This window comes from Procambarus clarkii, chromosome 16, assembly GCF_040958095.1.
Source record: "Procambarus clarkii isolate CNS0578487 chromosome 16, FALCON_Pclarkii_2.0, whole genome shotgun sequence".
Lineage (NCBI taxonomy): Eukaryota > Metazoa > Arthropoda > Malacostraca > Decapoda > Cambaridae > Procambarus > Procambarus clarkii.
In genome coordinates, this window is record NC_091165.1 from 13,548,733 (window position 1) to 13,561,241 (window position 12,509).

The 12,509-nt window shown below is 45.3% G+C and overlaps 1 protein-coding gene across 1 annotated transcript in view; it reads right to left on the minus strand.

The window, feature by feature from the left end:
• The window catches only part of LOC138365221 (serine/arginine repetitive matrix protein 2-like), a 14,882-nt gene continuing 2,373 nt past the window's right edge, over positions 1-12,509 (minus strand). The window contains exons 2-3 of the mRNA XM_069325484.1: positions 4,355-5,293; positions 1-1,577 (exon numbers count right to left, since the gene is read on the minus strand). Of these exons, the coding sequence (XP_069181585.1) occupies positions 1-1,577; positions 4,355-5,293 (2,516 nt within the window). The remainder of the gene's footprint in view (positions 1,578-4,354; positions 5,294-12,509) is intronic.

Consider the following 12,509-nt stretch of genomic DNA (forward strand, 5'->3'; position numbering starts at 1 on the left):
TTAAATACTGTGTGATGCTCCGGGAGTGATGCTCCGGGAGTGATGCTCCTGGCGTGATGCTCCGGGCGTGATGCTCCGGGCGTGATGCTCCAGGAGTGATGCTCCGGGCGTGATGCTCCAGGAGTGATGCTCCGGGCGTGATGCTCCAGGAGTGATGCTCCGGGCGTGATGCTCCAGGAGTGATGCTCCGGGCGTGATGCTCCAGGAGTGATGCTCCGGGCGTGATGCTCCGGGCGTGATGCTCCAGGAGTGATGCTCCGGGCGTGATGCTCCAGGAGTGATGCTCCGGGCGTGATGCTCCGGTAGTGATGCTCCGGGAGTGATGCTCCTGGCGTGATGCTCCGGGCGTGATGCTCCGGGAGTGATGCTCCTGGCGTGATGCTCCGGGCGTGATGCTCCGGGCGTGATGCTCCGGGCGTGATGCTCCGGGAGTGATGCTCCGGGCGTGATGCTCCAGGAGTGATGCTCCTGGAGTGATGCTCTGGGCGTGATGCTCCTGGCGTGATGCTCCTGGCGTGATGCTCCAGGAGTGATGCTCTGGGCGTGATGCTCTGGGCGTGATGCTCTAGGCGTGATGCTCTGGGCGTGATGCTCCGGGAGTGATGCTCCGGGAGTGATGCTCCGGGCGTGATGCTCCGGGCGTGATGCTCCGAGAGTGATGCTCCAGGCGTGATGCTCCAGGAGTGATACTCCGGGCGTGATGCTCCGGGAGAGATGCTCCGGGAGTGATGCTCCGGGCGTGATGCTCCGGGCGTGATGCTCCGGGCGTGATGCTCCGGGCGTGATGCTCCGGGCGTGATGCTCCGGGCGTGATGCTCCAGGAGTGATGCTCTGGGCGTGATGCTCCTGGCGTGATGCTCCGGGAGTGATGCTCCGGGCGTGATGCTCCGGGCGTGATGCTCCTGGCGTGATGCGCCAGGAGTGATGCTCCAGGAGTGATGCTCCAGGAGTGATGCTCCGGGCGTGATGCTCCGGGCGTGATGCTCCAGGAGTGATGCTCCGGGCGTAATGCTCCAGGAGTGATGCTCCGGGAGTGATGCTCCGGGCGTGATGCTCCTGGCGTGATGCTCCGGGAGTGATGCTCCGGGAGTGATGCTCCGGGCGTGATGCTCCGGGCGTGATGCTCCGGGCGTGATGCTCCAGGAGTGATGCTCCTGGCGTGATGCTCCGGGAGTGATGCTCCGGGCGTGATGCTCTGGGCGTGATGCTCCAGGAGTGATGCTCCTGGCGTGATGCTCCAGGAGTGATGCTCTGGGCGTGATGCTCCGGGCGTGATGCTCCAGGAGTGATGCTCCGGGCGTGATGCTCCAGGAGTGATGCTCCGGGCGTGATGCTCCAGGAGTGATGCTCTGGGCGTGATGCTCCGGGAGTGATGCTCCTGGCGTGATGCTCTAGGCGTGATGCTCTGGGCGTGATGCTCCAGGAGTGATGCTCCGGGCGTGATGCTCCAGGAGTGATGCTCTGGGCGTGATGCTCCGGGAGTGATGCTCCAGGAGTGATGCTCTGGGCGTGATGCTCCGGGCGTGATGCTCCGGGAGTGATGCTCCGGACGCAAGCCCAGCCACGTTCCTCAGCCACTAAGCCGCATTAACAAAAAAACGAGAAAAACAAACGCAAAAAATATGAAAGATGCCATTTGCTACATTCTCAAGATAATTTACGTCGCTCAATAAGTTTCTGTAACGACATTCACCGACGTAATTTTTACGCTGGTTAATGTTTCGTGAAATATAGTCACATGGTAAAACGCTCCTTGGTAAAGTGGAGGTGTAGGCGGCCCGGACTGTTGTGAGGATTGGAACATAAGGGGGGGGGAGGTGAGGGGGACGGAGGGGGACGGAGGGGGACGGGGGGGGGACGGGGGGGGGACGGGGGGGGACGGGGGGGGACGGGGGGGACGGGGGGGGGACGGGGGGGGGGGGGACGGGGGGGGACGGGGGGGGACGGGGGGGGACGGGGGGGGACGGGGGGGGGGACGGAGGGGGACGGAGGGGGACGGGGGGGGACGGAGGGGGACGGGGGGGGGGATTGGGGGTAGGGGGGGAGGGGGGGCAATGTTTGTTGAGCTCTGGGGATTTGTTGGAAAAATTATAATATTTATTTCGCGAAAATTCGGCTAGTTAGGAAACTTTGGCTATTAGGTACGACATATTATATATATATATATATATATATATATATATATATATATAATATATATATATATATATATAATATATATATATATATATATATATATATATATATATATATATATATATATATATATATATATATATATATATATATATATATTAGTATACTTTGGCAGCAGTCTTTCTTGTAAACATATGTTGTTAAATATGACCGAAAAGGTAAGATTTATGATTCTAACACGAATTTCTCAATATTTCTTATGTTTCTTTTCAATGTCGATGGTATTTGAAAAATCAATTCTCCAAAATTCATTTTTATTTCCAGTCTGACGCGACGTCTAAACGCGTTTCGTAATAACTTATAACATTTTCAAAGACTTTAGTTTACACACACAACTGAAACCTGTAAACATGCAAAATACATCCATACTTATACTCGCATTTGGGTGAGGTGATATGGGACAAAAGTTTTGGGTGAGGTGATTGACATTTACACATGATAGAACACGAACCAATGGGTATAAAAGCATAAGAATGGAAGTAACTGCAGAAAGCCTATTGGCCCATACTTCCTCTTGATGCTTCTATATTGGTTCGGAGTCTTGAAGTGGGTAAAATATAGTTGTGCATTAATTGGCTGTTGATTGCTGGTGTTGACTTCTAGATGTGCATTGCCTCGCAGATGTCGAGCTGCCTGCTATCGCTGTATCTATCGATGATTTCTGTGTTGTTTGTTAGGATTTCTCTGATGATGGTCTGGTTGTGGGAAGAGATTATACGTTTCTTGATGGAGCCCTGTTGCTTATGCATTGTTAATCGCCTAGAAAGAGACGTTGTTGTCTTGCCTATATACTGAGTTCTTTGGGGCTTACAGTCCCCAAGTGGGCATTTGATGGCATAGACGACGTTGGTTTTCTTCAAGGCGTTCTGCTGGTGTCTGGAGAGTTCTTCATGAGTAGGTTAGCTGTTTATTTGGTTTTATAGTAAATCGTCAATTGCATTTTCTGATTTTTGTCTGTAGGGATAACGTTCCTATCAACAATATCTTTCGGGACCCTTTCCTCCGTTTTTTGAGCCGTCGAAAAGAAGTTCCTGTAAAATAGTCTAATAGGGGGTACAAGTGTTGTGTTAGTTGACTCTTCAGAGGTTGCATGGCATTTCACCTTTCTTTTTATGATGTCTTCAACAAAACCATTACAGAAGCCGTTGTTGACTAGGACCTGACTTACCCTACAGAGTTCTTCATCGACTTGCTTCCATCCGGAGCTGTGGCTGAGGGCACGGTCGATGTAAGCGTTGACAACACTCCTCTTGTACCTGTCTGGGCAGTCACTGTTGGCATTTAGGCACATTCCTATGTTTGTTTCCTTAGTGTAGACTGCAGTGTGGAAGCCTCCACCCCTTTCCGTGACTGTTACATCTAGAAAGGGCAGCTTCCCATCCTTCTCCATCTCGTAAGTGAAACTCAACACAGAATTCCGCTCAAATGCCTCCTTCAGCTCCTGCAGACGTCTGACATCAGGTACCTGTGTAAAAATGTCGTCAACATACCTGCAGTATAAGGCAGGTTTCAAGTCCATGTCAACTAAGACCCTCTGGTCGATGGTACCCATGTAGAAGTTCGCAAACAGAACACCTAGGGGAGAACCCATGGCGACCTCATCTACTTGCCCCCACATGTGTGCCCATCCGGGCTCAAGCAGGGTGCCTCTTTAGTGCAGGCTTGGAGTAGTTTCCTCATTATGTTTTCTGGTATGTCAAGAGGAGTACATGCCGGATCGCGATATACTCTGTCCGCTATCATCCCGATTATTTCATCCACAGGTACGTTGGTAAACAGTGAATCTACATCCATGTAGAACGGATGAGAGAGAGAGAGAGAGAGAGAGAGAGAGAGAGATTTAACCATAGCCAGACCCAAGTGGACATGGGGTTTTTCTCCTGTTTATCAATTATCGCATCTCTTCCAGTTTCAGGCTTCTCCTGCATCCTCCCTGTGATCTCTTTCCTGGTTGATGACCTCCCACGGTCCCTGGCGTCCTGGTTGATGACCTGCCACGGTCCCTGGCGTCCTTTTTGATGACCTGCCACGGTCCCTGGCGTCCTTGTTGATGACCTCCCACGGTCCCTGGCGTTCTGGTTGATGACCTCCCACGGTCCCTGGCGTCCTTGTTGATGACCTGCCACGGTCCCTGGCGTCCTTGTTGATGACCTCCCACGGTCCCTGGCGTCCTTGTTGATGACCTCCCACGGTCCCTGGCGTCCTTGTTGATGACCTCCCACGGTCCCTGGCGTCCTTGTTGATGACCTCCCACGGTCCCTGGCGTCCTTGTTGATGACCTCCCACGGTCCCTGGCGTCCTTGTTGATGACCTCCCACGGTCCCTGGCGTCCTTGTTGATGACCTGCCAAGGTCCCTGGCGTCCTTGTTGATGACCTCCCACGGTCCCTGGCGTCCTGGTTGATGACCTCCCACGGTCCCTGGCGTCCTTGTTGATGACCTACGGTCCCTGGCGTCCTTGTTGATGACTTCCCACGGTCCCTGGCGTCCTTGTTGATGACCTGCCACGGTCCCTGGCGTCCTGGTTGATGACCTGCCACGGTCCCTGGCGTCCTTGTTGATGACCTGCCACGGTCCCTGGCGTCCTTGTTGATGACCTCCCACGGTCCCTGGCGTCCTTGTTGATGACCTGCCACGGTCCCTGGCGTCCTTGTTGATGACCTGCCACGGTCCCTGGCGTCCTTGTTGATGACCTCCTACGGTCCCTGGCGTCCTGGTTGATGACCTCCCACGGTCCCTGGCGTCCTTGTTGATGACCTCCCACGGTCCCTGGCGTCCTTGTTGATGACCTGCCACGGTCCCTGGCGTCCTTGTTGATGACCTCCCACGGTCCCTGGCGTCCTTGTTGATGACCTCCCACGGTCCCTGGCGTCCTTGTTGATGACCTGCCACGGTCCCTGGCGTCCTTGTTGATGACCTCCCACGGTCCCTGGCGTCCTTGTTGATGACCTCCCACGGTCCCTGGCGTCCTTGTTGATGACGACCTACGGTCCCTGACGTCCTGGTTGATGACCTGCCACGGTCCCTGGCGTCCTTGTTGATGACCTGCCACGGTCCCTGGCGTCCTTGTTGATGTTCCTTCTCTTCTGCCTCACTTTCTGTTCAGTGCCTCAATTATTTATGTCCGTTACACTTACTGACCGCACTTTCCCACTGTCCTCTGTCTCTGTCTGTCCCTCCCACACGTCACCCGTGTCCTCTTCCGTCCTGTGGGAAAAACCTGTTGGGATTGATATAAGAGGAGACTACCAGGGACTTGTACTGAACTAAATTAAAAAATTACTGTCTGCAAATTAATTCAATTAAAATCTCTAGCTAGGGTTGTAAATCCTAGATCCTCTTTTCCTAATGACAGATTGTGGGCTGTAAGGGACAGGTGGGGTGAATGACTTAGTTGATAGAAGTTCCAATCCACCTGTAGACAGGGATCTCACATCAGCTTGTATTTTATACAAGGATAAGATTTGATAAATTCAGTTATCTGACTGAACACTGGCTCTGTTTAAATCAGGGATTTAAACATACATAGTCTAACCTAGCACCATAACTTAACAGCCAATATGTACTTATACTATAAACAACAAATTAAATTGTAAAAGTATAATAAATGACCTTAAATGTAGTCTTAATACTATTAACTTAGTACTAGAAATTATATTCAATTAAATGAACTTATATGATAACTTATAAATAACTAAGCAAGCAATTGATAACTTAATTTATATATTCAAATATATATGCAGACATATTCACTTTATACAGTTAGCTTGACTGAATCTCTTCCAAGACTGTGGACACTTGTGAGGTTTTTACTTATTGAGGCTGAATTCTTTTCTGACAGAATGGACACTCATGAGGTTCAGTGCTTGGATAAGATTCACAGCTACACTACAATTTTAATAAACGTACCGATATGTGAGGCTTAGCCTCGCTTTTTAACCAACAGACAGATTTATAGGATATTAAAGCTACACAAGCATACAATTGGCCAATCATATACCAAATAACCTTCAATATACTTCTCTGCCAGTCGGGGTGCCTGTCTGACAAGTTTGCCAGACTGATTAACTCTCTTGTTGAGTTTAGGCACGATATTTTGCTACAGCGTTGCTGTATGATGATCTGGTAGCGTTGCTACGTGATTGTCCCTGCTGTTGCAGAAGAATGAGTTGATAAAGATAAAGAATGAAGGTGGAGGAAACCGTGTCACCGTGATCTCCACTATACACTCTTATTTTATGTAATGTTCCAGGATTTTCCTTGTAGATATTGTCCAGGTACTCCCCCAGTTCTAGAGAGTATTCACTGGCGATAAAAAATATTAGATAAGGAGTCCTTGAGCTGGTAATGTTCGCTAAGGATCAGTCACTTGTTCACTCATTTGTAAACAAACGCGGAGTGCCCTGGGCTGTTGGTGGGCGCTTCACTCCCCCCATCGCCCTGCCATGCTCTCTGAGCACGGTAGCCTTCTATGAATATTGATTGATTATTTTTACAGTCTAGACTTATGATTAAGATAAGATGTGATTATAATATAATTAGATATAAGATTTAAAGATTATAAGTAGTATTTGAAAGTACCACTGAATCTTATTAAGGATTCGATTTTTAATCCTACCGGATGTTGAATCAATGTTCCAATAGTTTTTTAATTAAGAAGTCCTTCTAGAAGCTTCTGGATCCTTGAGAAATCATGTACAAAGTCACGTAGGCATTCAAAAGGGCCCCTGTTGCGTACGTGTTCATGGTGCCATTGTCATCCAGGATCAAGCTATAATGAATCTTTAATGATTCAAATATGATTTGATACGATTTAGATATGATTTTGATATGATTTAGATATGATATAGAAATTATACATTTCTTAGATGATTATTAGATATGGTGGGTAAAAATTTCCCACATCTTCCAGAGGGAGAGAACTGGCACAGAGTCCAATACTTAGGACAATAGTAACCATATGTATTTATTTACTCTCCATTGGATTGATAATACAAGTGCAAATTTTGCTTGCACTTTTGTGCTGCTGTCCGTTGTGGACGATTGTGTCTGTTAGGAGTCTGTGGGTCTTGTGGAGTTAGAGTGTCTTGAGGTCTCTCAGGATCTAACTGCAGCTGGCTCACTGATTCCATGTGGATGAGTTTGTCCAATGTCTTCAGGGAAGTTGTTCCTTTAGACAGGATTTTGACTATTCTCAAAATCCCCTGACTATCCGGATGGACTGAGACAACTTTACCTAATGGCCAGTCAGCCCTAGGGCCATCACTGTCTACCAAGACAATATCGCCAGGTTGGAGATTAGCTATATTATGTGGGACGTTGGCCCCATAGTGATGTTCTCGTAGAGATGTAAGATATTCTTTTGTCCAAACATCATTCCATTTTTGGATTATGCTGGACAGATGCTTATACCCCTGAACCAACTCGCTCTCACCCACATATGAGGGATCTCTGATCTCATCATCCACTAGAGATGGTACTGGAGTCAGAAGTCTTCCATACATTAGGTGGGCAGGACTTAATGGCTCATGTTGAGTAGGATCCTCAGACAAGTAAGTCAACGGCCGGTTATTCACCCTTGATTCTATTTCCGTGATTACTGTCTGGAGTTCTTGAAGATTGATTTTCTGACGGTGTAGAGATTTTCTCAAGGATCTTTTTACAGTTCCTATTAACCGTTCATAAAATCCTCCGTGCCATGGGGCTCTCGGAGGGATAAATTTCCATCTGCAATGACGCTGTTCCAGTGTGGAAGTAACTGCAGGATGGGAACAGATTTCCCGTAGACATGCTTCTCCAGCTACCAAGTTTGCTCCGTTATCTGAAATCATCAGCTTAGGGCATGATCGGCGTGCTGCGAATCTGCGGAAAGCTTGAATAAATGATTGAGCAGTCATATCGGGTGTTACCTCTAGATGTACTGCCCTGGTGGTAGCACAGGTGAACAGACAGATGTATGCCTTGATAGGTTGCTTATCTGCAGTCCCTGTTAGATATATTGCTCCTGTATAATCTACTCCTGTCGTTTCGAAAGGTTGTAGATGGACCACTCGTTCCTTTGGTAGGGGTGGTGGCCCTGGATAAGAGCAAGTTCTTGCATCGTACCTTCGGCATATCATGCAATTCTTCAAGATTGATTTGACTGACTGTCTTCCCTGAGGAATCCAGTACTGCTGTCTGATTTGTGTGAGTGTGTCTAACACTCCTCCATGTTTGATGATTTGTTGATGTGTATGCAACACAATCAACCTTGTGATCCAATGATTTTTTGGTAAAAGCCATGGATGCACGGTATCTAGATTAATATCTGCGTGTTTAAGTCTCCCTCCACAACGCAGAATGTTGTGATTTTCTTGGTCTATCCACAGACCGAGATTGTGTTTTAACTTATGCGGAAGATTTTCATAGTTATTCCCATAAGTTTCCCTCTGGGCTTGTCTTACCCAATAGAGAAGTGCATCTGGAAAAGTGTATTTTATACCTTTTTTCCTGAGATAATGAAACACGTTCTGTGTTACATTGATTAATTTGATGAGCGAGGAGTAACGAGTACAATCCAAGACTGATATTTGAGCTTGCTGCCTGGTGGTAGTTATGGTTTGTGTCGTAATGACGTGTGGCTTTTGTTCAGGCCAACTACCATTCACTAACCATCGAGGCCCATGAAACCAAATATCTGCCTTTGCAAACTGTTTAAATGTCATACCTCTTGATAAGAGATCAGCTGGATTATCCTTTGTTGGTACATGCAACAATTGAAAGCCTGCGGAAATTTCTTTAATTTCCGAGACGCGATTTTTTACATATGGAGTTGGACAGTTGTCGTTTCGTACCCATTGTAAGACAGCTTCATTGTCAGACCATATGATGACATCTTTGATGTTCATGGCAGACAAGACTTGTTTGATATGCACTGCTAAGCGTGTTCCAGTTAGCAGTGCTGTTAGTTCCATCTGAGGCAAAGTCCTCTTTTTTAATGGAGCGACTCTGGCCTTAGAGGTGATAAGATATGATTGATTAGAAGTCACTAAGTAAGCACAAGCTCCAAAAGCTTTGGCTGACGAGTCTGCGAATACATGTAGTGATACTTCTTCATTTTCCTCGACTATGTGTCTCGGAAAGATTATCTTTTCAACTAAAGTTTGTTCTTGAGCCACTTCCATCCAAGCTTTTTGTAACTGGATTGGTAGTGGATCATCCCAACCAACCTTAGCTTTCCATGCTTGTTGCACCAATAAACGCCACTTGATAGTCAAAGGATTTAGTAGACCAAGTGGGTCGAATACTTTGCTAACTTGTGAAAGCAAATCCCTTTTTGTAGTGATGTTGTAATTTACTGGCACGGATTTGATCGATATTGTGTCCGAGATTAAATCCCAATCCATACCTAACACCTTTTGTGATTCTGGTACGTGATATTCAGGGTAATCTCTTGCTATTTGATTATTCAATGTTGCATTATTAGAGGCCCAAGATTGTAGTGGCATGTTGGCACCTTGTAGTTCCTTGTTGGCCTCTTGATATAACTGTAACAGTTCAGTAGTACTGTTAACTGTCCCTTGAAAATTATCTACATATAGATTTTGACTGATTTCAGTCTTACAGGGACTTGATGATTTCTTCAGATGAGTATCTAGAGTTGCTTGCAACAGAAATGGACTGCTTGTCGCGCCGAAAAGAACTGAAGAGAATCTGAAAGTCACTACAGGACTATTGACATCTTCTGGGTTCTCTACCCATAGAAACTTAGTGAAGTCTCTATCTTCTTCCTGCAAGCCAACTCTTAGAAAGGCCTTACTTATATCTGCTGAATACGCATATTTGTTAAGTCTAAACTTCAACAGTATGTCATACAATTTCTGAGTTAGACTAGGACCTGTTTGCAAACAATCATTTAGACTGGTTCCTTGGGGTCCAGATTTAGAGCTACAATTAAAAACTATCCGTAAAGGAGTTGTTTTTGATTCTCTCATTACAGCCATGTGCGGTAGAAAATGGCCTGTTTGCTTATTGTCATGTTTCACGACTTCGATGAATTTATTCTTTAATTGTTGAGCAATAATCTCATGATAGAGTTTTAAATGCTCAGGCCTTTTTCTTAGCTTTGCTAGTTGCGATTTAACTTGACTATAAGCCATGTGATAATTGGTAGGTAAGGTTTTATGGTTGATTTTCCATGGTAGCCTTACCCAGTACTGTCCATCATAGTACTGTACAGTTTCTAAGTATTGATTATATGCACAGACATCATCAGGACTTGGTTGTTCAGGAATTATTCCTATGGCATCAAGTTCCCACAATTGAGGTACAGATTCTAATCCATCATCAATCATGTGGGGGATTTTAAGTGGTGACTGTTCTTTGCCTAGTCATGCCACTATTACAGTTTCTGTATGATGTGATTTTTCAGGAGTTGAAGGTTCAAGATCTAGTATAGGTCCTGTCATCAATATGCCTCCTGCTGATTTGAGTATATTCATACCCATAGATTCTTCTGATCCCAGAATGAATCGATGATAGTAGTCAGCTCCAATCAGGATTCCGATATCTCCTATGTAGTCAGAATCAAGCAGAGGATCTGCTAATTGTATTCCTTTTTCTTTTAGGAATTTAATAGTTGCTGTCAGACCAGTCACTTCCATTTCAGTAGGAATTTTATCAACTACTATGGCTTCTACTGTCCTTTGGGATGTACCTAGACAGACATTGAGTTTTACTACTGGAAAGGTTCTACGACCAGAATTAGTAAAAAACCCTGATATGGAGGTAGATACTTGCTTTGAAGATTTAAGTTGTAAATCTTCTGCCATCTTTTTACTGATAAAGGTTTTCTGTGACCCTTGATCAAAAAAGCCTCTAGTTGGAATACAAATTCCTTGATTGCATAGTTCTAGCTGTGCAGTAGGCAATATGGCTGCTGTAACAATTTCTGTATCCAAGTCGTTGACATTGCTCATTACTGTACAGAATTGTACGGCTGTTGTGGTATTATCATCTTTGGGCTTTGCCTGAGATGCAGGTTGATTATTGGAAGTCTGTGATCTGGATTGAGTGTTAATATCACCACAGAGTGCTGTGTGATGTACACTTTTATGACAATATTGGCAGTTCTGCAATTGAGTGATACACTCACTAGTATCGTGCTTCCGTAGACAACGGATGCACCTGTTCAGAGATTTCAGTCGATCGATTCGACTGGCACGGCCTTCATAAACTGTGCATTGATAAATGGTATGTGCTTCTTGACAGAATAAACATTTTGGGGCACTTGTAGCTCCTTTTGTCTTATCTGTCTTAGGAGCTTGGTTTCCTACAGTTCTGTTAACTGTGGGGGATATAGCATAAGAGCCAACATTATTCTGTTTCCACTTTGCAGAAGAGTTTTGTTGCCTTGATTTTTGACTGCCATTTTGGACATTTTTGTTTTTGTCCGTAGATTCACCTTTGGGGATTTTTTCTTGAGATCTAAGTTTTCCTCGGCTTCGTAATCTTTGTACGTAAGCTCGAAGTCCATCAAAGATTTGGCTTTGTGATAAGATGTTGTTACAAGTATGTAAAACTTGTAGGTAAGTAATTACATGCAAGTAGGTGATACAAGCATGTAACACTTGTACTCCTCCAAGGATTTCCTTAAAGGATGAATTGTATCTGTAATAATGTGTATCTACATTATTCATGATGTGATGAAGCATTTTGCTTTTTCTTTTTTTTTCCTCGGCTTTGCCTTTTCTATTAAGTAAGTCTCTTTGAGATGCTTGATTAATTTCAGATTTTCTGAGGCTGCTTTCACTCCAGTGAAAGCATGAGATTAGGTGATCAAGACTATATTCTTGGATTAAGATAGTTATCTTAGATGGATGATAATATTTGTATTGACATTGTCAATGTGTTGTTAGCCTTTCAGATTGTGATGTGAGATTAAGATTGGTCTTAATCCCCAATTGTAGACTATTGTAGCCAAGTGATGATGACATTTGTCTATCACCTGATTTAAATGGTCTGTAGGCTGTAGATTCAAGTGATTTTTTAGACACTTTGTGTCCTCTTATTTCCTGTTTCAGCTGCTGGTGGAATACTGTTAGTCATTTTGACCTTTTCCGAGTTTCGGAGATTCCGAGATTTTTCTCTTTTTTCTGATAAATATGTTTGATGTTAATGTATTTTGATAAATGAGCTTTCCTGTCTACTTAGGAAATGATTCCAAAGATCGTCCTTCATTTCCTCCCTGGAATCTGGTTGTAGCAGGTGTTCAATTATCAAAAGTATTGTAATAATTTGATTTGTGACCCGAATGCACGAATGCACCAAGTTGGT